A 15,878-nucleotide genomic window follows, 5' to 3' on the forward strand; every position below is an offset into this window, starting at 1 on the left:
TTTTTGCTCTGATTCTCCACACCTAGAACAGAAGCTAACATGTTCTATTTATAGTTCCCATCAAATGAGGCGTTCAAAACCCTACATTGTAAGTGATCTGGAACATTGGCTCGAGCGAAGTGTCGAGCGAAGGTCGAGCGCCGAAATCTGCCTGAGTTCGCTCGAGCGCCATGTCGAGCGAGAATCGAGCGGTCGACTCTGCCTGAGTTCGCTCGAGCTCAGTGTCGAGCGAGGGTCGAGCGACACACTCTGCCTGGGTTCGCTTGAGCTCAGTGTCGAGCGATGGTCGAGCGGTTGAATCTGCCTGAGTTCGCTCGAGCCGTATGTCGAGCGATGGTCGAGCGGTTGAATCTGCCTGAGTTCGCTCGAGCGCTCTGTCGAGCGAGGGTCGAGCGAAGTCGCTTCTTTTGACCAATAATGAGCACACTTCCAGCCCACTTCAAGCCTTCCGCAACAACACTTGTTACAACACTATTTTACACAGGTTTTCACAAGAATATGCTAACACACTCATTTTTCCCTCAACAATCTCCCCCTTTGGCATTTCTGTGACAAAACCTCTAACCTATACATATGAACTGTATAATTAAACGGACCTAAGATATCAAGTGGAAAACAAATACGTACGCGCATATAGAATTGTTAGATCCTATCCATATTAAAAGAAAAATAATAATAATTAATTAGTTAATTAATTTTTAATAATAATGATGCAAATCAAGAGAGAAATATGGATGTAGATATGGACGTGGAGGCAAATCCGGAAGGTGCTGTTAAGGTAGAGGCAAATCTGGAAGGTGATGATTATACGTAAGCAACGAAGCAGCAAAGGAGTTTGGAAGTTGACGTTTTTTTCGGAAGTTCACGTTTTGTTTTTAGTAGTCTAATTATTCGGATTCTATGTTTGTTTGATCGTCCGAGATTATTGCTTTCTTTATTTAATTTTCCTAGTATGTTTTCGCTTTCCTAGTTTGGATTGGAAGTTTGTAATGTGATTTGATACTTAAGGAAATAATGAAAAGGAGTCAGGAGATGCATGTTGCTCATTCAAAGTTCTTGAATTATTGTTGGTGTGATTCCAACGCTGCAGAGTGATTCTGCATTGGCCCAGCTCTTGAATTCAATGAGAGATTGAACCTGGCGTCGGCATCAAATAATTTTAAAAAAAAAAAAAATTTGTTAGTGTCACTGCACTGTCTAGCATTAGTGAAAAGAAATACCTTTAGATAAAGGTAGAATAAAAGAGGAGCACTCACAACTTTATTACTGTGCATTGATCGTATCATTTTTCTTTTTCGTTTACATGACTGAGTGCTTAGACCATATGTTTCACGTGGCCCTTTATTTGCCGTGTTAGCCACTCGGTCGAATAAAGTGATGCTGGACAGAATAACAGGGAAGTTGTTCTATATAAAATGACAGGCTTGGCTTGTTCATGGTATGTGACCAATTATATTGACTATCTTTGTTAATTGATCGTTCACCAGCAAGGCAAATACTTACTGCAGTACTGTAGATTTTAGAGGCAGCAGTTTTGGAAGACAACCTGTCCATTCCTCCATCTCACTTTCAGCTGGTAAGTACTTCGTTTTTGCACCATTCAATTAGTTTCCGATTATTCTTATCCGCAGATGGACTCGGTACACCCAATTATTGAGTTAAGAAGAGCTCTGTTTCTTATTTTTCTTCTTATTTTGTTCGGAGTTTGATGTCTACCAACACAACCATACACACGCTCTCTTTCTTAATTTTGTTTGAAGTCTGAATTCTTTTCTCTTTTCTACGGCCTCTTGCTTAGTACTTTTTTCCGTAACTTTGCCTATTACACAATATCAAAAATCTCATTTCATCTAATTTCAATTCATCATTACAATTTTTTCAAATCTTTATACAAAATATAATAAACAATTTAATTTTTTCAAATCCCAATACAAAATTAATATAAAAAAATTATATTATAATAATATTTTATTCATTACTATTTAAAACATATCATCTCATTTTATCTCATCTATATAACCAAACGGGACCTTTGTTCCTTATAATCATTGTTTTCCTGTTTTCATTTCTTTTTTAGAATTATGTTGACTCCTAGATAATTATCTCCATTTCCTCACACTAATTTCTTTGTTTAATGATTTTGATCCTTCAATGTTTTGAAGGATTCCTGTCTAGGGACTCATATCGAAATAGTCATGTGAGCAAAGATTGGTATACTCTAGACTCGACCTTAACCTCGCGGCAAGTCTAGAAATTTGACTTTGCTAGATACGAGGCTTGGCAAGTTTAGGAACTTGTATTCGAGTGAGGGCAAAGCTCGGGATGCTCTAGGCCTGATCTTGGATAAGTGGGTCTAAACGGATTACTAACGAGTTAAGCAGGTTGACTTGTTAGTGATTTGTTAATGAATCGGGGGTTAACGGGTCAACCCGTTTTTTTATCCAAACCTATTAAAATCAAATTCAAACTTGCTGATTTCGTGTCGTGTTTGAATGGGTTAACGGACCGTGTCACATATTGTCACTCTTACAATTTATCACCTAAATTATTCAAGAATAATTCTACTTAGCATCTAACAAACTAGACACTTCACATATTTTAATAATTTTTCCTTTTTCCTCTAATAAGTATGTGATGTATGGATACTAAGTAGAATAACTTAATTAGCTTAACAAGATTAAAATTAAAAATATATAAACTGTATGGTATGGGATGCTGGATAGTATCTATTCAAAGCAACACTCACAAAAATAAATACAAAATTATTCAGTTTAAGATCTAGACATGAGATTGTCTAGTAGGATGTTACTCCACCCGGGGTGGTTTTTATTTTTATAATAGGTTTGGATGTTAAGATGAAAATTTTTAGTTTGAGATGAAAGTTGAAAGTTGAATAAAATATTATTTTTTAATATTATTATTATTTTAGAATTTGAAAAAATTGAATTAAAATTTGAAAAAGTAGAATTGTTTATTATATTTTGTGTAAAAATTTTAAAAAATTATAATGATGAGATAAGATAAGATAAAAAATTTAATTTACATCTTAAAAGCTACCATAGTTATACCATTATTCGTCAATTTTATTATCATCAATCACGTGATTGATGTGATGTGATTTAAATAATTTTATATTCTAATCACTTAAATTATTTTAGGTCGTTTTAATATAACTTAGTTGTTTATGGGAATAAAAATTCAATATAAAAAACTACAACAGTCAAGAAGTAATATAAACTCGATCATTTACCATTGGAATTGAATATAAGCAATCTTTCTGAGTAATTTTAATATCCTTAAGTCATATTAAAGCAGAGAGAAAATGATAATAAAACGACATGTAAAACACTGAAAAATCGAAGGCGGTTATAATTTGATTTTGTAGAGGGGAAGTTCAATTTTAATTTGATCTCCTAGCATGAGGCAACGTACAGGATCAAATGTATGAATGATCGATGATCAGTCATGGAACTGTTGTTTTCCCACGATATTGGATGTGATCCATGTAACTCTACCAATAGAAGATTCGTTTGTTTAGTGTTTGATCAAGTAATATGCATGCGATCAATTTTGAATAATCATGTTTTGATTTTGCAGATCAATCTTAAAATGAACAATATTGTGTGAGATCTATGTCATTGTGTCAATTAAGAATGCGTGAAAAAAGTGTCAATATATATTTTGATTTATATACTAATTCCCTAAATACCTCAATTTTGATTAATTTTTACATTTTGGAAGTACTCTCTGACACTGTAAAACATAAATTTCTTGCTTTTAAGATAAAGAAAATTAACATAATAAGTGCTTGCTATAAGAAAATTAGTTAGTTAGAGAGATCTCCACGTTTGGTTACCAAAAATATTTGAAAGTATTTGAGAATTTGTTTGAAATTAGGTTTTGAAAAATGAGAGAAAAAATTGAATAAAAATCTCTTTTAAAATAAGTATTACATTAAAATTTGTAAAAGTTGATAGATAAAGTTGAAAATTTATTTGAATATAATTTTTTAAAATTACTTTTTATTTTAAAGTTTGTAAAAATTATATTGATTTTTGTGTTTGGGTAATGATTAGATGAAAATTTAAAATTTTGAAATAGAATTTTTTGGGGAGAAGGAGATGATGAAAAGCGAAAACGAAGAGAGATGGTTGGGGGGAAGAAGATAAGAGCATTCTCAATGGATTAGCCAAAACTAAATGATACTTTTGATGAATATTAGATGAATTTTTACTTTTGGCTATTCCATTCACATAAGTCCTATATTGGAATAGCTATTTTTTTATTATATAATAATAAAATAATATAAGATGAATTTTAGTTTGACTATTTATATCAAATCTTCATATTGAATTATTTATTCATTATATAGTAATAAAATAATTAATAATTATTTAACTATATATTAATTTATTTTATTTTATCACTTTTTACTATTTTATTATTTATTTTAATTGGGTTGTATGCAGTGAATATTTTTTAGAAGTAATAGTTGAAGTTGAGTAGAATGATAAAAGAAAGGATGAAGGAAGAGAAAAAAAATAATAAAATACACATTTGATGAAGCTACGGTGACTTTCAAGTTTGAAAAGTTTTTTAGAAGTCACTGAAATATGACTTTAGCCAATCTAATGTGATGTTATTTTAAAGTCTATTGGTTAAATATAGAATGGATTTAATATTTAACTAATCAAGATGATCTAAGTCAGAGATGTTGACGTTTTGTCTATTTTGAATGAAACGGCTTGTCCACGTGTGTACCGACCATGCAGCGGTTCTCCCATTCGACTGCAATAAGAGTTTCTCTCCCTCTATATAGCTAGTAATTAGCACCAGCATTTAATTAGTTTGCATCATTCTTTTCTGAATATGGACGCACGAGTACACGCAATTGTTGACATATTGTTGCTTGAGAACCGAACTAAAGCAGACACGTACGTACATTTGAGACGTAAGAACACAGATAGAACAGGAACTCAGACAAAAAAATAACATAAAATAAAAAAGAACTGGTCTATTTTTTTTTTTTTCCTATCTTTCTTATTTTTCTTGTTATTTTGTTTCAAGTCTGACATCATACACCTGCTTAGGCCACCACCGGAATTTACACCCCGCCAATCGATCACCTATTAATGGAGCTATGTAATTAAGGGTTTGTTTGGATATTAAATTCTGACTTGGCTAACATTTCTTCTGCAAAAAATGCTTGGGAAACGTTGGCTAAAATGTTCTCGCAACTGCAGCAGGGTATCTACGAGACTCTTTCCCATCAAATATGTCAGGTATTACTTTACAGGATATGTCAAGGGGGGCTGGAGCTAATGAAATAGTTGAGAGAGGAGACTGTTCAGACAACACAGGTATCTCTCTCTCTCTCTCAAATGCAAGGAAATTTGGGAATTTCTTAGTATCTGATCTAAAGCTCTTATTATAAGTTAGTTGTAGTTCTTCTGGCCATTGAAACTTGAGAATTGAAATTCGAATCACCTTCATGACAAGAAGTAAAAATGATTTATTTTAGGTGGTTTATCTTAGACTTGACTTTATTTAATTTATAAGAGAGATTTTAAATTTAAATATTATAAATCAATTCCTGTAATTCCAATGATGTGGATAGTGTGTCATTTACACCATATAGCTTGCAAATAGAAAGAATCAACAACAAAAAAACAATAAAGATAAAGAATTTGGAGACTAGCTAGGTTACAAGATTTGGAAAACTTTAACATCCTTCTCACTCAATTCATGGACGAATCTGGATCGTATTTGTTGGAAAGCACATTTGGATATGGACCAACATTTAAGGGCAGGCAAATAATTAAGTTGAACAAGATGATAGTAAAATGAAATACCACTTCATCTCCTCAAACGACCAGTAGTACTCATTTTACAAGGTGACCATCAAACTAATCTAACTTGATATCTCAAACTACTCCTATTTGTAATTTGCAATGCCTGCTGCCATTAAGATCCAACCTTTTAGATCATACCAGTACTAGTAGTACATTACTTACTTTTTAATTATCAATCTCCAAGCTATCAACGACAGAATTTTAACAAGGGGTTAAATTACTTATATAATTTTGTTTAACGATCAGTAAATGAACCTGCATGTTTGACCATGTTTGATTTTAAATTTATCGACATTTTTGCAAAATAAGTGACAATTTTAAGAGTAATATGTGATTTTTCCTCAAAATAATGCATGATTACGTTAAAAATCAATAAAGATTTGCTTAAAGATTTTATTGGGTTTGAATATTTGTGAGTGGTAAGTTATACGAGAATGGGAATAAAGCCCACATTGATCACTCAGTTCGTTGGGTTGCATCTTCACATGACACAAATAAACTTATAGGCTTTGCTTACGGCTAATTATTCAGGCTGTTTTAGACTGACAAACATTCAATTAAAGCCTAATCCATACAAGTCCCAATAGATAAATTCTGTACAATTATTTTTGTAAAAAGTTGTCCCCTTAAAAAAGTATAAAAAATTCTATTTATTTTAGTGTGATCCACTTTTTAACAAAATGACTATGCGATATTTGTCTATTTGAAATTTATATCTAACATTACTTACCAATTTACTAAATCAACACATGCATACAAAAGATGATATCATTATATATGTACTTAGTGGTTTGTTGGAAAGTACGTTTCGTTTAATTTATTTCATAATTCTACGTATAATATGAAAACCGGAGATCAAAAAGCATATCAATTAACATCATGTGTAATATATATGCATTGCAGGGCAAGAGAGGGAGGATGATTATCCGAAATTAGTCAAGGCTGTGCAAAGTAGTGATTGGGAAACTGCAAGAGATTTCCTCAAGCTCCACCCTGCTGCATCGACAACAAGAATTACTCTTCGGGGTGGGACGGTTCTTCACGCTGCTGTTGAAGCTGAACAAGAATGTATAGTGGAGGAGTTGGTCAATATGATTTCGGAACATGATTTGGCAACGCAAGACGATTTCAACAATACAGCTCTACATGATGTAAGTATTAATGGGAATCACCGGATGGCAGAGTACCTGATTACAAAGAACAAGAGCTTGGTTAGCGTTAGAAATAGTGACGGAGATCTTCCAGTTACTAGGGCCATGGGCTTTGGGCATAAAGAATTGGGTCGCTATCTCTATTCTCAAACTCCATTTAAAGATTTGGAGGCAGAACAAGACCGCGATGGTGCTTCACTTCTTATCTGCTCTATCTATAACAGAGATTTAGGTAACAAATATTACTGCATGTTTTTTCTCTATCTTCTAACCATTGAGTGGCCGGTGATTAATGGATTAATTAATCTGATACATATGTGTATATGTGTTGATCATGCAAGATATGGCTTTGGATTTAATGAAGCATTGTCCTCGTTTGGCTTTTGCCTTGGGCCGAAGAAAAATCTCCCCTTTGAATGTACTGGCTGTTTCAACTGAAGCATTCGAGAGTGAAAATCGGCTGGTGTTTTGGAAACGATGGATCTATAATCGTTAGTACCACTCTTTTTGATCTCTTAGCTTTTCCATTAATTGGGGTCTTTTTCGTTAAAAAGAAATTTCTAAAAAATAATTCTTACTTTTATACATTCAAAAATTTCCTATATATCTCTCTCGTACGTACCTAATTAGTTGAGTAACATTAATTAACAGCTAGCTAGCTCATTTTACAGTCAACTAATATATATATCAACAATACTAGCTATCGTATTTTGTCAAGAGTTTCATAAACTGGAAATGGAAATGTAAAAACAAAGAGGATGAATGTAAACTGTCTGAAATGAATTGTATTGCATGATTCAAGTACGTTGATCATTACATCTATTTATACTGAAAAATCAAGATATATAATAGAAAATAACTAACTAATGTATATTGTCTACTTTAGCCTTTGCCTTTTCTTCTTTGGACTTTAACTCCATGTTTTGTATATGGGATGCTATACTCCAACACATTTGAATTTCAAATTTTGACATATATAACCACCGTCCTCTTACAACAAATTAGTTGTATATAAAATATCATAAAATAATTACAAGTGTATTATTATTCACTCTTAAATAATTGAAGGTGATAACATATAATATTGAACTCTCTGACTCTACCAACTAATTAAGGCTGCATGCAAATAACCAAATCTACTTGACAAATTGTTACAAATTAGTTTGACTTGATTCGTTTATTAAATGAATTAATGTTAATTGTGAATACAAAGTTATGATCAATCATTAAATGAAATAATCCGTATATATAAAAGTCAACTCAAATGCAAACTTCGTGTATTGAATATTTATTTATTAATTTTCTTGTTTTACTCAACAGAATATTAATTGCTCTATATATGATCAAGTAGTACTACTACTTATTAAAAATTTAAAAGTACTGCCATATTATTTATTTGGATTTTATTTGACGATTTTGTTTTTTGGTGGGGGAAGGTATAAACATTTCATTAGATCGTGCTGCCGATCAATTCCGTTTGAACATTCAAAATTATCAAGAAGAAACTATCGGATCAGGTACGTACATGCGTTGATGCCTAAACTTACTGCATGTTTGGAATTGCTTTGGATAATTTAGCTTAAGACTTATATAAGTTGCAGAGCTTAATAAGTACTACTATATATAGTTAATTACTATTTGAGGACTATTTGTCTAAAACACTTTTAAACATATTATATTGTTTGGAAGCAAATTTAAAAAATATTTTTTATGGTAGAAATAATATAAAAGGTCATTTGATTAAAAGGTTTTAAAAATTATGATCATTATACCCTTTATAGAAATCAAATTTATAATACAAAAATAATCTAATAGAATTTTAAGAATAATAAAAAATATCCCTTCAACGATGCATAAGTGAATTAAGGCAAAGTTATAAATATGTGAAAGTTATATAGATATCTTCGTCTTTTAAAAGTGTAATTATGTCAATATTCGAAGAGTATGTTTGAGAAAATTGATTTTTTTTTTATTGAAATGTACTTTTAACATGTGTCAACCAAACAATTTAATTTTATTATTAAAATATTTTTAAAACTATTTAAATAACTTTTAAGAATTCTAACGTAATCCCAAACATGTCATTTCTTTTGCCTGAAATTTTTTACTAATGACAATATTAATCAAAGTTTGGAAGGCTTCGTTTTCGAAATAAATATGATGTTCTCAACAAAGAAAAACAGTATTGGTAATAGAAAAATTCTAAACATAAACCCATACACCACACATCATACATTTTTTTTTACCAATTAGTTTAATATATGGATAATGAGTAAATTAATAATTCAATTGGTAATATCCAGCCGCATGTATAGAAGATTTCTTTATTAATTTTCTTGTTTCACTCGTCAGAATATTATTGCACCATCAAGTGTGTATATATATAAGGACAATGCTAAGTTGCTACTGTATTGTACCAATAAGTGCAATTCTACTTTTTTTTTAAAAAAATAATTTAAAAACTCTTTTAAATATTTTAAAAATTAAATATATAAATATACTGAAAATCACTTTCTTGAATATTAAATAAAATATAAAAAGATAGTACCGGTGATCTTGAGGGTACCATTCTCGTTCTCTCAAACATTTTCTACATATTAAAAGTACTGCCGTATAATTAACCCTTGGCTTTTATTTTCTTTTTAATTTTTCGGTGGGGGAAGGTATACATGATAATGACATAATCTCAAGTGTTGGTGCTACCGGATTAGGTACGTACGTACATTAATGCCTAAACTTAATTTCTTTTCCTTGAATTTTTTGACACCTGACATTAATGTTAATCAAAGTTTGGTCGGCTTATTCGCTTTTCTGTCAGAATAAAGAAACATGATGACCAAATTTTACTTAATACTTAATTTGCAGTGCGAGCTGATCATCTGTGGCGCCAACTAATTTCAAGTCTCTTGAACCTTTTTGGTATAATTTTTTGAATAATTTTTTTTTAAAATTTTTTAGTCATGATCATTTATTATTGTTTCATCCAACTTATAAATTAAGCCGTGCGTATGTATTAATGTTTTGTAATTTTCAAATTAATTATATAGGATTCAAGCGTTTATATGAAATGAAGTTGGTACAAGCTCAATTCCAACAACTTCTGTCTCGTATGTGTGAAGCGATAGCAACTATTACAAGTCCAAAAAAGCAATATGATATTACTAGTCCACTAATCAAACTTGCTATCAGTAGAGGGAACTTCGAATTTGTTTGTCAGATACTCAAAGCAAATTCTAGTCTTCTGAGTATCTGTGATGCTACTGAAGGAAGGGCCGTGTTCCAATGGGCCGTCGTGTATCGTCAACATAAGATCTTTAGCCTAGCATACAACTTAAAAATGAGGAATTATCTACTACGTACAGTAGATAATTTCAAGAATACCATGTTGCATCTGGCAGGAACGTTACCAAAATATTCTCCTATCGATCACATAAGAGGTGCAGCTTTGCAAATGCAAAGAGAAGTTCAATGGTTTAAGGTCAGCTCCATCCATCTCTCCCTCTTTTATTATTTTGCTCTTGACCAGACCCTCTTTAAATTGATCTAGAGATAGATTTTCAAAGAGAGAAAGGGGAACGTACAGCAACAATGTCATGTAATATAGGTATAAAAAACTTTCAATTTTTGAGGCAAGAAGTCTGAAGTCATGCCCTTGAGCCCACTTGTTGTACTTTAATGTCATAAAATCTACATTTATTACCAAATTAATTTATTGATAGGCAGAGAAATTACCTTGACAGGATTAATTTGCTGCTGTCTTATAAAACTTTTTCTTTTATTTTCTATTTTCTTTAATTCCCCTACAATATTAATGTAGGGAGTGTGGGCCGGGGTGGAAAAATCTCTATCTCTTAACTTCAAAATAGCGGTATTTTTTATGTTAAGAACTCTACTATGGAATCATATATCTTAATTAGAAACTTTAAGAACTCTGGAAGTATTATATTCATATATAATAATAGAATAACTTTGTTTTGCATTTCTATGTTTGTTGGTGTTGCGAGATTGCAGCTAAGCATTTATTATAAGAAAGCTAAAATTTTCGCCGTCAGATTTTCATTCCAAAAATATGATAAATAGATTAAACTGAAAAAACTATTACAAATTTGAAAAAAGAACTATCGTTACAATTCCTTACACATTCATATTTTAAATGATTCAAATTTTAAATAAATGATGTCTTTATAATATTTGTTATAAAATAATATTCTTTTTATAGAAATACATTCAATGTAAATATAATTGTATAAAAATTAAGACAATAAAATTCATAATTTAAATAGCCAAAAGATTGAAGTAATTGTGATTGTTGAATATTGATGGATAATTCTTTTGCAATATTATAGTTGTATTTTTTTTATAATATTTTATTTAATAAATGCAGGAGGTGGAACGCATTAGCCCTCTCTCTCATAAGGACTATTTAAACAAAGCCGGTTTGACTCCCAACCAATTGTTTACGAAAGAACACCAAAATTTGAGAAAAGAGGGAGAAAAATGGATGAAGGGTACTGCAACTTCTTGTACTGTGGTTGGCGCTCTCATCATTACCATTATGTTCACGGCAGCATTTACCACTCCCGGTGGTAACGACCAAGATACTGGCTTGCCAATCCTCGTGCATGACAAACTATTTAAACTCTTTATAGTAACTGATTCTCTCTCGCTATTTTCTTCCACGACTTCGGTATTAATGTTTTTGGGAATCCTCACATCACGTTATGCAGAAGAAGACTTTCTTAGATCCTTGCCCAGAAAGATGATTATAGGCCTTTCCGCTCTCTTCTTCTCTATTGCAACCATGATGATAGCATTTTCTGCTGCTCTTTTACTTATGTTACGTGGAAAATATTGGATCGCCGTTCCTATCATTGGTTTGGCTGGTATTCCCATTATTCTATTTGTATTGATGCAATTTCGTCTTCTTATTGACATGCTTGTATCAACCTATGGATCAGGCATCTTTGATAGGAAAATGAAGCCTAGGTTTTGAATTTTTACCTTAATTGTTATAATGTTGTATTGATATATGGCAAAGTAAGCAAAATTTATGACTATTTTTTATTGGGACAAATAGCTTAACTTATGTCGCATATTTTGTTATTCCTATTTTACACTGATGTTCACCCAATGTAATTTTCTTGGTGTTTGATTCTTTTTCTACACAAGAATTAGGATGCAACTTCTTTGATACAATTAAAGACTCAATAAATATTATTATATCAGTTCTACATGTTTATTCCCCTCTCATTCCAATTCTTAAAACTAATCTACAGTTTTAACTATAATGAGCTAACCAACTCGCATGAAATCCTCCCCTCATTCACGTCTAGTCCCTTTGCTTTTGATGTGGCAATTAGATATTCAAGCTGTATAGCAATAGTAATGTGTTGATCATCCACATGAGAACTTATTTTTGTTATGACTAAAGAAATTGACAGCACAAATCCTATATGAGAAGAAGCTACAATGGCTAAATTAGCTCTTAAAGAAGCTCAAGTTTGAGGATTAAAATATATCGTACTAGAAGGAGACTCCCATGTGGTGATCATTTTAGCTATCAACAAGCCCTTGTTAACCGCAGATTGGAAGATCAACTCGAGATTAACCGATGTCAGATTTTTTCTGAATAATTTTGACAATTGGATTGACAACTATACATCAATCTCAAAATCAATGTGCACATTTTTTTTAAAAAAATGTACACATAATGTTGCAAAGATCCACCTCTCTAATTTATATATTATTAAGCATCAAGTTAGCTCTTTTTAGTTTGTAAAATTATATACTTACAACTCTTCTCAGTTCTTACAATCCTTACAATTATATTTTAAATAAGTGGTATTTTTATAAAAATAACTTATAGAATTAAGCAGCCTCGTTTTACAATAATACTCTCAATTTGAAATATAATTATATGCAACTATGAAGTATGCAATACTTGCTTGGGAGGGAAAAAGAAAAAAGAAAGGCCGCTATCTCTATTCTCAAACTCCATTTGAAGATTTGGAGCCAGAACAAGGCCGCTATGGTGCCAAACTACTTAACAACTCTATCTATAACAGAGATTTAGGTAACAAATATTACTGCATGTTTTTTCTCTATCTTCTAACCATTGAGTGGCCGGTGATTGGATTAATTGGATTATGGATATAATACATGTGTATATGTGATGATGATGCAAGATATGGCTTTGGATTTAGTGGAGCGTTGTCCTCGTTTGGCTTTTGCCTCGGACCAACGAGGTACCTACCCTTCGAGGGTACTGGCCATTTCGACCAAAGCATTCGAGAGTGAAAATCGGCTGGTGTTTTGGAAACGATGGATCTATAATCACTGTTAGTACCACTCTTTTTGATCTCTTAGCTTTAATTTCCATTCCGTTTGAACATTCAAAATTATCAAGAAAAAACTATCAGATCAGATATGTACGTTCGTGCTTTAATACCTAAACTTAATTTCTTTCCCTCAAATTTTTTGACTCCTGGCATTAATAATGTTAATCAAAGTTTGGGCGGTGGCTCCATTTTTCTGTCGGAATTAATAAAGATGAGCAAGTTTTGGTTTTACTTAATTTGCAGTGCAAGCTGATTATCTATGACGCCAGCTAGTTTCAATATTAATTATCACTAATTATTAATTGTTATTCTTGTAATATTAATTGCATCCATATCATTTTTTGAATAATTTTTTTTTTAAATTGTTATTCTTGAATTGTTTATGAACACAAAATTATAATGGATGATTAAAAAATATAACTTGCATAAAACTCAGCTCTACTTGTATTAAGTCAAATAACTTCATACTTAGTATTTTTAACTTATAATGAGCATTTAATTAGAATAAAAGAGGAAATCATAGTCTTAATAAATACTGTGCATGCATGTTGCTTGAATTTTGCTCCTCCAAGATATAGATTAAAAATACTGCCATATTATTACTTGGCTTTTCTTTGCCTATTTTGTTTTTTGGTGGGAGGAAGGTATACACATTTCAAGTGCTGGTGCTACCGACCAAGTCCATTTGAACATTCAAAATGGGCAAGAAAAAACTATCGGATCAGGTACGTACGTATGTTAATGCCTAAACTTAATTTCTTTCACTCGAATATTTTTACTCCCAACATTAATAAAGATGATGAGCAAGTTTTGGTTTTACTTATTTTGCAGTGCGAGCTGATCATCCATGCCAACTAGTCTCAAGTCTCTTGAACCTCTTGGGTATAATATTAATTGCATCCATATAATTTTTTGAACATTTTTTTTTTTTTAAAAATTGTTATTCTTGATCATCATTTATTGTTTTATCCAGCTTATAATATTCTATCATGCATTAATGTTTCCTAATTGCCTTGCAAATTAATTATATAGGATTCAAGCGTTTATATGAAATGAAGTTGGGACGAGCTCAATTTCAAGAACTTATGTACTGTATGTGTGAAGCAATACCAACTTTATATACAAGCCCAAGAAATCAATATATAATTGGGGATATTATTCCGTTAGCAATCTTCGGTGCTATCAGAAGAGGGAACTTTGAATTTGTTTATCATATAGTCAAAGCAAATCCAGATCTTTTGTGGATCACTGATGTTGATGAAGGAAGGAGCATATTCCATTGGGCCGTCCTGCATCGGCAACATAGGATCTTTAGTAGGGCTGAGCACCGATGCAACTAGAGTCGGATTTGGCCTCCTCCTCCTCCTCCTCCGACTTTGTCAGAGACCGAATCCGACCTCCAACTCCGCTTGCACCCCACTCCACTCCGACTCCGACTCCGACTTGTCAGAGCGGAATCGGAGTTATAACATGTTTAGCATTGGAAGCAAGACAACCACAAAATTTATTCTCCCGCCCGGGAAAAAACATCTTTCAATTACTTATCAAAAAAACAAACAAACAAAATATAAAACCTTAGTGATAAATCTTGGTCAGAACAACTGGTATTAGCGACAACAAGCAAACAAGTACATTATTTGAAAAAAAAAAAGGAATATTGTCATGAAGAGTAATCAATCCGATCCGGCGATCCGTTAGAAAATATTAAGAAAAAAAAAATAAAAGAAGCATCTGAATCAGGCGAACAAATGTCGGTGGATCTGAGATCAAAATCTAGAGAGAGAGAGAATGAACATTACTTGAAAGAAAGAAGAGGAAATTATCCAAAGGGGCGATGGAGGTCGGAAGGGTGACAGAGGAGCGATGGCACGGCAATGGTTTACGGGTTCACGAGTTCAGATGAGAGGTTAGGGTTCTGAAGGTGAGGGAGAAAGTGATTCGGTGTAGGGGGAGGGGAGGGAATCGGGGGGGAAGGGCCGAAGGGGGGGGAACCTAATAAGAATCATAAGATGCACTGAAACGGCGCCGTTTGGGGTTATTTAGCGCCGTTTCAGTGACAGATATTGAAAAAAAAAAAAAAGGATTGCGTGAAACGGCGCCGTTTCACGCAACCTAGTTTCTAATAACGGCGTCGTTTGGGGTTTTTCCTTCTTCTACATTCTACTAATCTACTTCTAAACAATAAAAATAAATTAATAAGTAAGTAAAAATATATTTAAGTTAGTAAAAATATATTTAAGTAAGTAAAAATATATTTAAGTTAGTAAAAATATATTTAAATTAGTATAAATATATACTATTATACATATTATATATTAGTAATACACTAATACTAATACTATTAGTCTATTAATATATAGAAAATTAGTAATATTTATTAACTTAATATATATATAACTAATAGTATACTATTAAATATATTATATATTAGTAATACACTAATTAATACTAATACTATTGGTCTATTAATATATAGTAAATTAGTAATATTTATTAACTTATTTACTATAGTCTAATAACTAGATAGTCTAGATGTA

General features: G+C 31.8%; 1 protein-coding gene across 5 annotated transcripts; it reads left to right on the forward strand.

Annotated features, from left to right (window-relative positions):
* Positions 1-1,410: 1,410 nt before the first annotated feature.
* Positions 1,411-12,117, forward strand: LOC122294116. Of its 5 annotated transcripts, none has more exons than XM_043102590.1 (9): positions 1,411-1,576; positions 5,244-5,360; positions 6,756-7,235; positions 7,345-7,494; positions 8,440-8,520; positions 9,667-9,714; positions 9,869-9,922; positions 10,051-10,481; positions 11,388-12,117. In XM_043102590.1, the coding sequence occupies exons 2-9, from the start codon at positions 5,276-5,278 to the stop codon at positions 11,994-11,996; spliced, it is 1,938 nt and encodes a 645-aa protein (XP_042958524.1). In that variant the 5' UTR covers positions 1,411-1,576; positions 5,244-5,275; the 3' UTR covers positions 11,997-12,117. The 5 variants fall into 5 exon arrangements, with proteins under 5 accessions (XP_042958524.1, XP_042958525.1, XP_042958527.1 ...); XM_043102591.1 differs by having other exon boundaries at positions 5,247-5,360; XM_043102593.1 differs by lacking the exon at positions 9,869-9,922.
* Positions 12,118-15,878: the final 3,761 nt, after the last annotated feature.

Source organism: Carya illinoinensis, chromosome 14 (assembly GCF_018687715.1).
Source record: "Carya illinoinensis cultivar Pawnee chromosome 14, C.illinoinensisPawnee_v1, whole genome shotgun sequence".
NCBI classification, from domain to species: Eukaryota; Viridiplantae; Streptophyta; class Magnoliopsida; order Fagales; family Juglandaceae; genus Carya; species Carya illinoinensis.

Bases quoted from the DNA above. Each gene is read 5' to 3' on its own strand.
- LOC122294116 (XM_043102590.1), top strand. From the start codon at position 5,276: ATGTCAGGTATTACTTTACAGGATATGTCAAGGGGGGCTGGAGCTAAT. The intron at 8,521-9,666 runs GTACGTACATGC...CGGTGGGGGAAG, and splicing joins AGAAGAAACTATCGGATCAG to GTATACATGATAATGACATA. The intron at 10,482-11,387 runs GTCAGCTCCATC...TAATAAATGCAG, and splicing joins GAGAAGTTCAATGGTTTAAG to GAGGTGGAACGCATTAGCCC.